Genomic DNA, 14,818 nt, shown 5'->3' with positions numbered 1-14,818 from the left:
GAAGTAGTCTAAGCGGACAGCGATCCATTGTCGCCGAATGACCAGATAGCTGGTCAGTAATGATATGACCCAAGCTTGGCCGGATCTTCCGACTGTCTGTCTGGTTCATGGCTCCGTAGTTTACTTCCATGTCCGAACCCCATGAAACTCGGGATATTATTTTAGGGGGGCAAAAGTCCGTTCTTATCCCCGGGAACCGAGGCAAGGCGAAAAGGGAGGGAAGAGGGGAAGGAAGGTGGAAGGCTGAGTGAGCATAGTACAGAACGTACGTACGTATTTTTGGCACGCACGCTGGCTGCTGGGTGGCAACTTGTCCCTGCTGCCACGCTCTCTGTCGCTCTCTCTTTGCCCCCTTCTCCAGTGGTTGCAGACTTACAGTACATACTACGGAGTACATTCAGCTGCAAGCCTGCAACCCCTGCTCGAAAATGGGTAAGGACGGCAATTATGGTCCGATAGCGAAGAACTAAAAGCCGAGAGAGTCTAGATTAATAATATACAAGATGAATGGGTTGGGAACCACTAACTAGTAAACTACGTACACCGTAACCTAATTTTAGGTAGCGTCAACGCTACCTGCCTGGCAGGTGATTGTTTCGTGAGGGAGTTCCGTAAAGCAAAAAAAAAGGGACCGGACGAACCAGGGTTAGGATCTGTTTTGGTAATGTAACCGTATCAGATCATCAGAGATCAGATCATATCATATCGCATCATGATATCAATCACGCCAGGTCATTCAGAATGTGCGGGTTGCTTTTTCCCTAACCCTCCCCCTCTTCCCCCCTTCGGTTCTGTTTCATTTTCTGACAAAAAGGGAAAAGAAAAGTCTCCAATCACGCCATGGACCGGCGGATCGACTAACAAACAATTAAATGTCAATCTGTCTGGATTGGAATAGATCTAAGGATTTTTCTTCTTTTGGTGTCTGATCTCGGACGAGTCCGTCTACTGAGTACCGGTAGAAGCTATCTACGTAGTTATCTGACCGTGGACCGTGGACAAGATAATCAGTTGCCTAGATCAGCAGGTGCAGATGTACCTAATTCGGAAGATAGTAAGGAATACGGAGTTGATTGAAACAGGCGGGAAGCTAGACCTAGCACCTACTATCGACGCTTGAAGCATCTATGTATACTAGGCATGATGAGCCAATGTTGATCTCATAGCAGGTACCTATCACAATCCCGATCGGCTGGGAAAGGAATCCAAGAAAAACAAAAGCAAGATTATCAGAGTAGGAGGCATGGTGTTTCCCTGGACTGATTGATCTAAATAATAATACCAGTAAACATCAATGATCGCAACCCGCCTGGGCTGGAACGGGATTGATTATCTCTCCGTCCGGGCAAATCGGAATATGTCAGTCTAGAGGCCATCCAAAAGGTCCGTACGTAGCTTGGTCTAGTCTACCTGTAAACTGACGACTAAAGGATAGATCCAACCACTCAACCATTCATCGGTTCAGCCCCGTCGCCTCGGGTGAGATAACGACAATTCCGGTGGGTTTTTAAGGAGAAACGTCGGGAGTGTTGCTAGTCCGGACTCTTATGCAGCCAACCTAGTTCTCACTAGTCCGGATATCTAAGCGGCAGACGAGTGAACTACGTATTTGTCCGTCTCATATTCTGCGCTTTTCTCTGGTCCTTTGGTTTATTTCTGGGTTCCCCATTGGTTTGATACATAAGTTTCGTTTTCGGTCTAGGCTCAAAATGAAAAAACTCACCCACTGCCGAGTGAGTAGAATAGCGCGACGACCAGCATGATACTAGAAGCTCGGAAGACCGAAATGGAATCTCCGGCAGAGCCAATGAGGGCGCGAAGAATCTGGCTGACTTGAGGAGGAAATGCGGCGAAGGCCAATCGCCACTCGTGGAATAAGGCTTATTCCACAATCTCGGCGCTAGCGACCGAAGAGGAAGGCACCAGCCCCGCCGGCCCAGCGCACTAAGCCGCGTTTGGCTAGGTGGAGCCGAATGATTCGATCTGGGGACAAGCTTGCGAGATGAATTGGCCGGAATGTGAAAACAAAACGGCCATCAGGGTAAAAAAAATAGGTCAGAAGGGAGCAAGCAAACTTCCCTATTGCCAATCCATGCACAAACCAAAAAAGTCACCCACATTTTCTGATCAGTCCAAATGCCACGGTGGTGCTGACCATCTGATTTCTTTTTCCATCCTGTCGGGTTTACCCACTGTTCTTTCGTCTCTGCAGGGTGCTCTCCCCAAAGCAAAAACTACTTTCCAAGAAGAACAGGACTGGACTTTTATCGTTCGACACACTCTAGTACAGAAAGGGAACTCCCACCCCCCGGTCGTAGATCCCCCTGGGAGATCGATAACGAAAGGGCGGCGACTAGTTGTGATAAGACCACTCTGCTGGGTGTGAGTGACAGCCAGCCAGCTCTTGACACCGCGTTCCGATATCCCCAAACGAGCAAAGCAAATTACACAGCATTTCGGAACAAAATACCTTACTTCCAAAACAAAGAAAAAGAAGAAGGCCAAAAAAAAAGAACCGAAAAACAAGAGTCAGAAGCAGAACAAAGAGGAAAATTTCCATCCTGGTAAGTAACATGGTAATCGTTTCCCCGAGCAGTCTGGCCCCTCTCTCCCTCCCTCGCTCTCTCGCTCTGCCGGGGGTTATCAGTCTCCGGTCATCATCATTAGCATCATCATCATCATCAGCATCATCAGCAGCCATCCGCCATCAAGCCATCAGCCCCAAACAACAACCTTCTTCCACCTCATACCCACTTTTTCTTCCCCTTCTCTTTCACTCCTTCTGTTTATCAATCTGGCCCCTCGGATCAAATCATATCTCCCCTGATTCTTCTTCCCCTTTCCCTTGGAACTCTTTCCTACCCTCACTCTTCCCCCCTTCCTTTGACTCTACTCTTCCCTGCCTCTCTAGTCTCCCTCCCCTCCCTCCCTCCATCATATCTGATCCGACATTCCATCGCCTTGTATTGATCGCCCTTCACCTGCCGATCTTTACCTCTGCCCTCCGCGTTATCCCCTAATCGATCAATCTATCCCTCCCATCTTCTTAGACCCTTTCCTTCAGCCTTCTCCATTCCCATCTGCCTAATCGTCTCTTTCATCCCCCCTCCCCTCTACACCTGGGTTTCAAACTTCACTCTTTCAACATCAAACCTCGTGACTCCTTCTTACCCGTTGTTCCCTTCCAGAATATACGCCCCGAGCCACACATCATCCGACGCCACGGCTACATCGCCACTCTGACTACTTCCGTCGTCCTCGGATAAGACCAACCGTAGGACTTTTCGTGGCCCATCTGTTGCTCTCAGGATCTCCATCTGTTCACTGCTTGCTGATCCTGTCGTGCATCGACGTCTGATCGTTCGCCCTTTCTTCTCTTGCAGCATTCTTGCTCCTGTTATCAAGGATCTTCGTCTCCTTCGACTTTCCCGGCTCCAGTCCCCAGCTGGCTGACATTTCCAGCCGGCCGGCCTTTTCTGACCTTTCTTTTCTTTTTCTTCTGCACTGTCATCTTGACCGACTTTTGGCCTGGTGGTACAATACGTTTTTCTCCCCGACTGTGGTGCGACATACGTTACGACAAGCCCTTGCTCTACATCTAGATACCGATCCTCCTCAAGTGACTGACCGCGGCCTCTTGATACGATCTCAGGTGCGTGTTGTTGGGAGACAGGAGGCGCGAGGGAATAGCTTCACCATATACCGATCATGTTTGCGTCAATCTCGCAAATGGAGTCGGTGCGTTCGCTTCCTCGAACTCCCGACATCGTTACGCGGCATCCGTCAGCCGAGGACCTGGACGCAGCGCAACAGTTGGTTTCATCTGCCCAGGCTGGTCGTGAACATCTTGCCGATCGTACTCGTGACGACGACGCATCGAGGAGACCGGAAGGACCCGTTCCTCAATCCTCCTACGACCCAGAACGCTCCCTCCCTTCCGTCAAGTCCCTCTCAGAGGTGCCTCCCAGTCATCTACCGTTGGAGAAACAGTCGCCGAAGTCACAGAAGGATGCCGCTGTATTTGGTCATTCCTGCAGGTAGGTGCAGCTTCAAATCCTTGTTGCGCGATTATTCATGTGTTTTACTAACGCTGGCGGCCTTTCCCCAGTAATTGCGGAACCAAGAGTACCCCATTATGGCGACGATCACCGACGGGGGCGATGATTTGCAATGCGTGTGGGCTCTACCTGAAGGCTCGGAATGTTGCTCGACCAACCAAGCGGAACCGCGTACAGACGAGCGCTGAGCCTGGTCAACTTCCTCAGCCGCAACAACAGCAATTGCCAATCCCTCCCCAACATGAGACGCATGCACCACATACCGAGGGCGGCTGTCACGGGTCTAAAGGGTCATGCCCTGGTGGGGGTAGCTGTAATGGCACAGGCGGTGCGGAGGGGTGTGATGGGTGCCCAGCCTATAATAATCGGGTTTACAAATCAACGGCGAGAGGCACCGTCCCCGTACATGCCTGGAATCGGGCGCCAACTGTCGAGAGCGAGAAGCCTCCCCCGCTACAGGAGCCCTTGGACACTCCCGGAAAGACCACGACGACGGGTGAGGGAAACATGCTGGTGTCGTGTCAGAACTGTGGAACCACGGTAACCCCGCTTTGGCGGCGCGATGAGAATGGCCATCCAATCTGTAACGCATGTGGTATGATACTTTCCTTATCTCGAAAGATGTGTAATTCAAATGTTAACCGGTTTTGTTTGCAGGGCTGTATTTCAAGTTGCACGGTTGTTATCGCCCCACCACAATGAAGAAGACGATCATTAAACGACGAAAGCGCGTCGTGCCCGCCTTGCGGGAACATTCGCCGACCGCCGCAACACACTCATCGAACGGCTCTTCCGCATCGCCTGAGGCCTCCCCTGCCGCTTTGGCTTACGCTCACGACGATCATCACCGATATTACAGTTCTGAGCCGTTGGAGCACTATGCCAGCATGCCTGCGGAGCGAATTTCACCGGTCGCCCCAAGGCAGTATGGCTTTGCGCCGCCGCCAGTCGATTTCACGGGCTTCGGCTCCGGCGCGGTCTCCTTGCCGCATCATCCCCCACCCCCTAGATTGCTGGAGCCAGAACGCATCAGCGCCCCCAGCCACTCTCCGGTGTCGCAATTCGGCCGACGATCCCTGTCGCCTAATCCCAGCAATCCCAAGAAACGCACGCTCGCCGAGACCGCCTCATCTGCAGAAGCGATCTCCATTCCGACCACTTTGGAGAATGGATCTAATCAGCTGCCTCCGATCATGTCCTCGATGAACCCCTCCCCTCCCGCACGCCTAAGCTCTATCTCATCTCTTCTCAACCCCAACAACCACCATCACGATGAAACACGGTTGGATCCATCCCTTGCTGCGATAGGCCGCCAGCAGCACCTCCATCACCACCAACCTCCTCCCCCTCCTACTCTGGCCCCTCCTCCCCCTTCGCAACCCTTGCCTAGCGTCTCCGAGCTGGACGGTCTCCGTGAGGAAAGGCGGCTGAAACTGCAGCGAGAAGCGGAAGAAATGCGGGAGATGTTACGCGCCAAGGAGCGAGAACTAGCGGAACTGGGGCAATGAGATGATAATCTTATCAATCAATTAGTCTTGCCTTGGTTTCGGGGTTTGTCCTCCAATCAATCCATCTTATCTTTTCTTTCGCCTTGTCCTTTTTTATTACCAATCATACAACTCAACTTGGCGCCGGGCTTTTCTGACGAAGATACCACAAGCTTGTTCGTTTACGGTTCCGTACTGGACTGTTTTTGTTTTGTTTTTGTTTTTTACCCTCTTGTGTCTGGAACTGGAAAAGAAAAAGTTTTTTTTTCCTGTCTGTGGGGTTTCGTGAGGGAAGGATTTAATTTGTTTGAAGCGTCGGCGGGAAATAGCGATATTTTTGCTGGAACCAATGTAGTTGTCAGGAATTCTTTAACTCAACTCGAGTCATTGGAAGAGATGTTTTCATCTTCCGATTGTTTCTCTTCGATTCTATATGGCCTGCTCTAGGGGGCTTTTTCTGTAATTCAGTTGACTAATACTTAAGCTTGTAGCTTTGTTTGTGTATCTTCGGTCCCAGTCAGTACCTTACCATGCCCCATGGGCTTCCTGGCTGTTCCGGGTGTCGAGAGTGTCTGGTGTCTGAGTGGGGGCGGTCCTTATCTCTGAAGTGCTAGGTACTAGGTAGTCACTGTACGCACTCGCCCACCCAGGATCCATGCTTATGCTGTGGTGTCAGCATGGGGGTGATGTATCTTTAGCCGGATCTCGGCGCAGACACCGTGGCTTCTTGCTCCTTACGTTCTGTACCTACCAGGGGGGCGATTACGTTTTCTGTAGTTGCGCGTGATTCCCACAGCTATCCCATCTGAGCCATGCTAGTCCCACTAGTAGGTAGGTACGACCTAGGTTATGGGAAATCTGACCTCTTCTTCCTCCGTTTTCTTAACGTCATCGTTGGGATGTTTGCAGAGTGCAGTACTGTACTGCACTGTACTGTGTCTTGACACAGCATATCAGATCCCAAGAATAGATATCTTTCCCGCAAAGACACAAACAAGTCAAATGAGATGCACCCAGTGCATTAACGCTAGCCTGACTACTGGCCGGGTATACCCTACCTACCTACCTACCTGCCTGCCTCTTTAAAAGCACTGCGACGTTACCTGTCAATGCTGATATACGGCATAGCGGGTACAAAGGAGGGAGGAGAGGGGGTGCGTAGAATATTCGAAGTCCAAAGCCCTACAGTCAGCCTGGGGTAGGTAGTAGTCTAGCGGGAGTTGTAGGATCTAGCTTTATTGCCTAGGATTTGCTTTGCGTGTTCTCCTCGCCGCTTGTGCCTGGAACGACAGTATCAATACTGTCTCGATGTCACCCGGGGATGCATCGGGAGAAGAAACAAAGTCAAGGTTGCTTGGGTTCGTGGTGTGATGGGAAGGAAATTTCTACTAGATAGTCACTTGTTTTCGTATATCTGTTTGGCATCCGGGGACCTGTCATCTTGAGGTATAGTAATAACAAAGGCCGCTGATCTACTAATTCTAATTCCGTAGGGCCAGAGTAAGGTATAGACAACACAACAAGCATCTCAACCCCGGGACAGGGGCTGAACTTCTAGGTTTGCTTTTGAGTCGAGGACTTTGGTCGATTCATGTGGAGGCGAGGCACGGTGGCTTTCCTTGGCAAGGTCCATACACTACGACTAGATCATCCTCTCATAAGGCAGACGCAATAGCTCCGTTCCCAAGTCCCGGTACGCTGATAGTCGCTTATTACTGTGTACTGCTAACATGAGTACCATTCCGAAAGATGATCACCATTGTCAAAGGCAGCAAGTGCAGTACTAGCATCATATTCCATTCTCGCGCTGCTTTCACCACCACCCTCGTGAGAGAGGGATAACTCCGCAGAGTACATATCCCCAGGTTGGAGGTCAGTTCATAGCAAGATGCTTTGGCTGAGTTGAGGGATAGGGAAGTTGTGATGGGCTTTCTTTCGTTTTTTCTTTTTGGAACAGTCCTCGTGTGATCCTCTTAAATATACAGCATAGACCCCGGGTGACGTTGCAGTCTAGAGCTTTGTGGTCGAAGGTGCCGAGGGAGGGGGGCAAGGGTAGGTCGAGTTTCAATCTTCGGCATTTCCGTTTCGGGTTGATTTTGGTTTTCCACAGAAAGGACGGTGTCGAGGGTCTATGGACGCATTCCTGGAGTAGGGAAAGGAACGGGTATGAAAGGCCAGGGTTGGAGTTGAAAGGGGGATCGAGTGTTTTGCGCATTGTCTGTCTCATCCATCATTCGAGGCGTATGGCTGGCCTGTGAGAGTCTATTTGAAGTATAGTGAGGAAGTGAAGAGATGAGGTATTCCACAAGTGTAGTCTTGATTAGATGATTTTTCTTATTGGTCACGATGTACAGTACTATACAAAAGTTGATATCTAAATAATATCTATGAGAGATTCTAGTTCCGTAGCCAATCCCTTTTCTGGGGGCGGATTGCAACAACTGTCGGGCTAGCCCGCAAACCATGTTTGACATGGAGTCAAGGAATGTGTCTCCAGTGATAGAGGGAGAAAGAGTGAATCGGGTATAGTGGCAGCGCCATCGAGCACCATTATCGATGTTATGCATGTAGCGAGACACTTGTGTCTCACAAGAGTGGCAGACGCCGAAGTCTATGAGCTCGGATTATATCATGGCGTGCGCTTTGACAAAATCCCAATATGTCTGGCGAATTAGGGAGCGTGTCTCGAGTGTCAGTCGCCCAGATCATGTCTTCCAGAGCAGATCGCAAACTGGAAGGCAGGGAGGGGTCTTTTCCTGCTGCGCTCAAGCTGATCGTGCTCGCCCTGCACAGGCAAAACTCGTTGGTGTGGTCGTCAACATGTGTCTTCTGACCCTTCGAATATTGATCGTAAACAAGAAAGAATCATCCACAACTCAACCAGTCATCACCACCTGAAGATCGGTATCCGGCCGCAGACGGATCCCCGACGAATAACACAGGTTGTACAGCTCATCCACATACGTGCTGTACGCCATGTCGCCGGCAACCACCGTCGTGCGGGACGCATGGCGCGGCGAATTCAGCATCTGCTCCGACAGCTTCGCCACGTCGACCTTCACCTCCTTCCGGACCATGATATCGCCCAGCGAGGAGATATCCGCCCAGCTGCCCGGCGACGGCTGCTCCTGCACCACCGTGATCGGCTGCTTGCGCGGCCAGAACTTGAAGACGGAGGTGGATTTGACCGAGGGCGAGGTGAGCTCGGAGTCAGTCGCCGAGCTGGTGCGCGTGTCAGAGTAGTACAGCTCCTTGCCGAGTTCCTTCGCAAACCCTTCGCCGCCGCCAGGCGCCTCGTTCAGCTGCTGCTGGACGCGGAAAAGGCGCAGCGGCGCGAAGATGTAGTTCGGATTCGAGACTTGTGTGTCCAGGTTGCCTACGACACAGAACGATAAGAGGGTGCAGTGGGTGGCATCCGTGTCGTTTGGCGTCCGGCAGGGCGCAATCAAGGGTCGAGCCGAGAAACGGGCAACCATGTTGATATCCGGAGGGAGTGTGGTCGAGAGGGTCGTCATCGCGTGGATCAGTTGTTCCCGGAACTCACCCGCATCTGTGTTAGCTTGGGCCGCGGCCGATCGGAGCCAGGTCATGCAGGTCGATATAGTCCATCCTTCCATGTGCGAGAGCAGATCGAGATGTTGAAATTGGAGTTTCTTGATCGGCAACGTCGTCGAAGGTAGGGGATTGCCGGTTCCCTTGGCGGTTAGCACCTCAAAGTGGTCGTAGATGGTGGGCCGCATGACGAAAGAGACCAAATGGACACCGGGCAGATAACTGTGGCCAGAGGTTGCATAGTCGCGCATGTCTCGGAGATGGACGCCGAGTGTCGGGGCGGGAATATGCATACGGCTGGACAGCGCAGAAGTGACGTTCTCGATCGTGGTGAAACGGTAACCGGCAGCGGCCATGCGGTTCGATTCTTGCTTGCTCAAGTGACGGACTGTGAACATCATCTGACCTTTGCTTCCACCAAGTCTAGCGTAACCCATTGCTCGCCCGAAGCAGGAGCCGGGGGCGCTTGTTGTCAGAACATCGTCGTACAGCATGCCAAGATTCGGGAGTGGCTGTCGCAACTCGTCAGCAAGGTCCTGCGCAGCCACGCAGAAATGGCGCTTGAAGAGCTCGTCGAAGTCGGTCTGGAGCTCGTTCTCCTCATCTAGCCCATCTCCCTTGGTGAAGTAATCATCCGTCTCCAGCCGTGCTCTCATGAAAGGAACGACGTCCTTGACAATGTTCCAGTTTCGGCTGGCTCGGAACGCCCAAAGGAAAGCCGAATGCGATCGTGTCAGATCATCATCGTTAAAAGTCTAGATAAGTCCCACAAGGGATCAGAATCAGCCAATCACAGTTTGCTGAGTAGCATAACATACCTTGCCGAGGTAACGGTCGACAATCTTGCGACTAGGAAGCATCGCATGGGGCGTCACCATAAGGCGTCCTTCAGAGTCGAAGAAGACGCCGCTGAGCACTAACTGCCGCGCTTGCGTATGCAGCCGTCTCCGACTGCCACCGGCCGCTACGGCACATACTGTCAAAATTCCGCAGGCAGCGCACGCCTACAGTCCATTAGCATGAGAACCTCCAAACCATAGTCCAAGACAACCTACCAGGACAGCACAGATGATAACAGTTTGGCTCCTGGAAAGCTGGCTGCTGTGCTGAATACTGCCATCATGTTCCCAGTAAGAGGTGCCGACGGCCGCAGTCCAATGCATGCCCGAGACAGCACAGGCCAGGAAACAGCCACAAATGCCTCGTCTCCACCAGCTGTCCGTCCAGGTCGCCCTCCACCGGAAAAAGACCGTCAATGCCGTCGTGCTAGCAAATACGGCGATGATGGCTGCCCCAACCACATTCGCGATCTGATACGAGCATCTGTAGTTGCTGATGCCCAGTTGACCGATATAATGCATGGCGCAGACCGCGCCACCGGCAAGGACACCACCCAATGTTATGCGAATGAAACTCGTTTCTTCGCTGGCCCCGATCGAGTAGAACGCAACGAGTAAAACGACAACTGGAAGCACGAAAGAGACGCCGGTAAAGGTCATGCTGTAGACGATCTGAATGCGGGCGCTCCCGTCTCCGAGAACAATAGCACGATTCCCAATGAAGTGCATACACCAGATGCCAATGCCTCCCATAACGAGTGAGGAGGTCAAAAGGAGATACCTGACGGAGTGGTCAGAGGGGCTCAACAACCATGGAGGAGTGTGACGTCGGACTATTCACTTACCAATTGTACAGACCAGCCCTGGAAGTCCGCCGGTGAAGCAGCTCCAGGGTAGTCGTACATCCCATCATGCTCACGACATATGAAAGAAAGATATAGCCCCCGAGGTAGGACACATGGATTGACTCCTGAAGAGTCCTGTCTATGAGCCACATCCTCCCAGAAAAGGGCTCTGGCGAGAGCAAAAGTCGCCAGAAAGGTCCAGAACCACGAGAGAATGATAGAGGTTGGGTTACTGCATCGAGGACGTCAAGGCCTAAATCTTACAAGCGAGCGGCGATCCGGTGGCGCATTGGGGAGAGGATTGAAGAAAGAGTGAGGAAGAGGCCCGGGATGGGGAAAGCCAGACTGCTCGCAGGGGAGATCTTTTGGTGATATAATCAGAAGGATCGAGCTGATATCGGTACCGCGCACTCAATTCGCGGGTCTGGCCGAACTCCTCCAGGAACCAGGATCTCGGGGCATGCTGCAATCAAGGGCAAATAATATATTAGAATTCAGCCAGGGCTAGACGAGGACATGGCGAGTGGACGAAGGCTAGCGACGGCGGAACGCCATGGATTCATTTCCCCTCTTCTACGAGTCTTGATTATGGACGTTCAATTTGCGTCTGCGGAGCAGGACGAGGGCCAGGTCCCGCTTTTCTGGTGGCCATTCATGACAAGCAAGAGCAATGTCTGCTGGGGAGAAGAGCACGATTAGAGGCCATCGGGAGTGTTTTTTTCAGAGCCAAGACTGGGTCCGATTGCAGCAGTAAATCGGTTCCGGAAATCCTGTGATCAGGAACGATGGAGAGTGGGCACTGATGTTGGCGAGTCACGACCCAGCCCTGTCAAATAACCACGGCCTGTGATTACACATTTGCCAACCCAGTCAGCCACAGCAGCTGAACGTTAATTAACAAAACTGGGTCCATGTGCTAGCCGCTGGCGTATCAGGATGAATGATCTGGCCAATCCTCGGAGATATGGGCAGGAGAACTTTGGTCGCTCAGTGAATAGATTGCGCTCTCGCTCTTCTCCGATGGACATTTTGCTCTATTACCCACATTACCGAGAGCAGATAGGGAAGCAAGGTGGACGCGAGTCAAGTGCAGCCAGCATCTTGGTTATTAAATTCACAAGTTGGTTTGTAGCTCCCTTTGCTAATTTGCAGGAAGAGGGGATTCAGACCGAAGGATGTCAGCAATAAACCAAGGCCTTGGTTGTCGTCAGCCAGGCCTGATAGCTGGAGGCTAGTGAAGTCCGTCTCCGAAGGGTAAGAGACAGCACGTTCCAAGGATCACAGCCGGAAAAAGTGACCAAACGAATTGGGACATATCTCCATTGCTACCAATGACGCCGGCGAGGACCAGACTAGTTGGTCTAAGAGGCAGGGGGATTTGGGTGAGATGACAAGCGAGACCAGACCTCGGGGAAATCACCACATGGGAGAAGGTCCAGGACCCTGGTGATGATTAGTGCGTTGTGCGCGCATCCGCAGGAACTGACACCGAGGTAAATCCACTCAGGAGCGTCGGAGATCATGCGCGTGCTGGCAGTGCCGGGCACAGGTGAGACAAATTCCATTCTTCCACTGAACTAACTCAGTGAAGCAAAAATTGCGAAGTGGAGCAGAGGAAAAGATTGCAAAAGATTGCAAGCTGAACTAGGTCCCAAGTGGGCTTAGCGGCCAGTGCCTTCGATCGAGGACGGATCCTGATGTTAGTCCCGATCTGGCTAGCGGGTCAACCCGCCGCCGACTGAGATTGAGTCTTGGGAGTTTAAGCGATGCACTGCCAGCACGAGGAGCTCAACGACTCCTTCCTCATTTAATCCGCTTGTTGAAGGAAACCACCATCAGCCAGCATAAGCGATAAGAGTCAAGCTTTGCTGTCACGCTCAATTCCCTTCACTGACTCGTTTCGACGCTATGTGACTCTGAAACGTGCTCGTTCACACACGTTGCAACCGAAGCCCAGCTTATCAATCGAAACACCCACTCAGTGCCCACGCAAGGTTTTTTTTCTGGTGCCACGCACTGGGACGGCTCTAGATCGGAGAATCTCACCGTGGGCGATAACCACAACCAAGGTAACTGAACTTCATGGCTGTGTTCGCGCCCCTGCCAGCGGTTTGGTCTGAATTCCTTCTTGGGGTGTCCTCCGGTGGTTCCCAGGCACTTTGGGGCATAGCATCCAAATCCGCTGCCTTGCTTTTCCCTGGCTTCCCATTCGAATAAAAGAGGCTTTGAGACGAATCCAAACTCTCTTTTCGCCCCTAGTGGCTTGGTTCTAGACGCAACGACCACCATGTGACCGGAACCACGATCCCCCTTCCAAATCTCAGGTGGCGGAATCGTGGGAAATTCGGCAGAACGTTTGTCACAATGTGGATTGTTGGTTCCTCCAATCCCAGGCAGGATCCCATGGCCGGGCCAAGACAGATCATGGTGACCATGACGCCCGGAGATTGATAAAAGTACTCGTGCCTCGTGGCAGACTGGAAGAGGCTTAGCGTCTTCAAGTCAGGTACTGAACGCCACCCAAAGTTACCTGGAGTCTGAACTTTGGGGTGAGAAGGGGCCTCAATATTGAAGGTGTAAACAAGAGATAGACTTTGGCTTGGTGGAAGTATGAATCTGAGTTTGTAGGGATAGAGTTATCGTCGACTCGTGGGTGTGGCTGCTGGAGCCTGTGCAGGAGCCTGTGCAGGATCACTGATCACAATTGATTTCGATATGAAGTATTCGACCTCGACTCGGGAAGACACTCGTTCATGTGGGGAGTACACTCGCCAATGCCTTGCTTGACTCGTAGACATGTTCGGCACTCGAGGTTCGGGATTGCTATCTGCACGGGAGAAGCTGCGTTCGAGGCGCGTGGTCTGGGGAATCATGACTCGTCCTTTGATCTAGATCAGTCTTGCGCTGTGGAAGGGTCGTCCCCAGCTTTGCAGCTCATGATCTGCCTTGGACTATCCAAGCCCGATTCACTTGCCAAGTATGAGAGCATCTCAAATTCGAGCATTCCTCAACCATGAAAAATAGACACGAGGAGTTGCTAGCAAATCGCGGAGTGCGGATCAGCAAGCAGTGCCTCGAAATTGAAGTCACAGTTTAATCTTTCTTCACCGAGTTGCAACCCAGCTGGTCTAGTCACGGGTACACAAAGTACCTTGCTTCCCCAGTAAGTCACTAAACAAACAAACCACCACCACCACCACCACCATCTCAGCCAGCATAAAACCGAACAACAGAGCACAACCCAGCTGAACCACTCCCCACAAACACGGAAATGCGAACTGAACCTGAAACCACCGCCCACCCACCGGGCCCCATCCATCTCCATTCCATATCGTTCAATTGAATCAATTTCGCATACATCTTCCTGGCGAGCCGCGACCCACCACCACCACTATTGAGTAGTTCGGCAGATCAGATCATGCCATACACCACCCGCTGCATACACCAGCCCCGCGCCGCGCCGCAAGCGCTTTTATACCGCATGTACGTACTCGTCCATCGGTTTCAGAGTTCCGATTCCCGGGATCGAAACCCCCTGGAGGAGAATCTGCTGCGGCTCCAAGCGAAGTTGTCAAAGACAACCAGCTAGCTGCTTTCCCCGCTTTTTTTCAGGTCGCCCAACATGACAAGAAGAGTCGGTCGGTCGACCTCATCACACCGACACAACAACTCAGCCCGAACGACCCGAGCGAGTGACTCGAGTTGAGGATATGAAAATCCGTACGCCTCATTTCCCAAACCAAGGGAAAAACGATCGCCGTCCGTATACGTCTCCAATCTTCCGACCACCGATCCCTGAACTTAGAGAAACATGCAGAAAGAGCCACGGCGATTTTCTCGGTCCATCTACACACACTTCGCCTACCTACATACACACACACAGCGATACTCCAAGCACAACTGCGCAAACAACACCCCTCACCCCTCAACCCCTTCGCCCCTGAAACCACGATCACAATTCCCTCCCCTTCCTCCCCTCCCCTACCACCCTACCCAGCTAAACCGTAGAAGAGAAACCTGAACAACAGCAGTGGAAT

General features: G+C 52.1%; 3 protein-coding genes across 3 annotated transcripts; 2 read left to right on the top strand and 1 right to left on the bottom strand.

Moving 5' to 3' along the window:
- The first annotated feature begins 2,479 nt into the window (after positions 1-2,479).
- Positions 2,480-3,093, top strand: BO95DRAFT_173659 (uncharacterized protein). Its single transcript, XM_025580837.1, has one exon. It carries the CDS (start codon positions 2,574-2,576, stop codon positions 3,018-3,020), a length of 447 nt encoding a protein of 148 aa, XP_025441004.1. The 5' UTR covers positions 2,480-2,573; the 3' UTR covers positions 3,021-3,093.
- A 454-nt stretch (positions 3,094-3,547) lies between these two features.
- On the top strand, positions 3,548-5,735 carry sreA (siderophore transcription factor SreA). The gene is made up of 3 exons (XM_025580836.1): positions 3,548-4,037; positions 4,109-4,653; positions 4,716-5,735. Exons 1-3 carry the CDS (start codon positions 3,709-3,711, stop codon positions 5,564-5,566), a joined length of 1,725 nt encoding a protein of 574 aa, XP_025441003.1. The 5' UTR covers positions 3,548-3,708; the 3' UTR covers positions 5,567-5,735.
- Positions 5,736-8,266: 2,531 nt separating this feature from the next.
- BO95DRAFT_173627 (MHYT domain signaling protein) lies at positions 8,267-11,115 on the bottom strand. The gene is made up of 4 exons (XM_025580835.1): positions 10,782-11,115; positions 10,153-10,717; positions 9,916-10,101; positions 8,267-9,852 (listed from the first exon to the last, which is right to left on the bottom strand). The coding sequence occupies exons 1-4, from the start codon at positions 10,931-10,933 to the stop codon at positions 8,422-8,424; spliced, it is 2,334 nt and encodes a 777-aa protein (XP_025441002.1). The 5' UTR covers positions 10,934-11,115; the 3' UTR covers positions 8,267-8,421.
- Between the last annotated feature and the right edge of the window lie 3,703 nt (positions 11,116-14,818).

This window comes from Aspergillus brunneoviolaceus (genome assembly GCF_003184695.1).
Source record: "Aspergillus brunneoviolaceus CBS 621.78 unplaced genomic scaffold BO95scaffold_44, whole genome shotgun sequence".
Lineage (NCBI taxonomy): Eukaryota > Fungi > Ascomycota > Eurotiomycetes > Eurotiales > Aspergillaceae > Aspergillus > Aspergillus brunneoviolaceus.
This window is presented reverse-complemented; position numbering and strand designations above follow the sequence as displayed.

What these genes read in the sequence shown, in the direction of transcription:
- BO95DRAFT_173659 (XM_025580837.1), top strand. Translation starts at nt 2,574, where the DNA reads ATGGTAATCGTTTCCCCGAGCAGTCTGGCCCCTCTCTCCCTCCCTCGC.
- sreA (XM_025580836.1), top strand. Translation starts at nt 3,709, where the DNA reads ATGTTTGCGTCAATCTCGCAAATGGAGTCGGTGCGTTCGCTTCCTCGA. An exon ending in GTATTTGGTCATTCCTGCAG is followed by an intron (nt 4,038 to 4,108) that starts GTAGGTGCAGCT and finishes GCCTTTCCCCAG; the next exon opens with TAATTGCGGAACCAAGAGTA. An exon ending in TCCAATCTGTAACGCATGTG is followed by an intron (nt 4,654 to 4,715) that starts GTATGATACTTT and finishes TTTTGTTTGCAG; the next exon opens with GGCTGTATTTCAAGTTGCAC.
- BO95DRAFT_173627 (XM_025580835.1), bottom strand. Translation starts at nt 10,933, where the DNA reads ATGTGGCTCATAGACAGGACTCTTCAGGAGTCAATCCATGTGTCCTAC. An exon ending in AGGGCTGGTCTGTACAATTG is followed by an intron (nt 10,718 to 10,781) that starts GTAAGTGAATAG and finishes CCACTCCGTCAG; the next exon opens with GTATCTCCTTTTGACCTCCT. An exon ending in TTATCATCTGTGCTGTCCTG is followed by an intron (nt 10,102 to 10,152) that starts GTAGGTTGTCTT and finishes AATGGACTGTAG; the next exon opens with GCGTGCGCTGCCTGCGGAAT.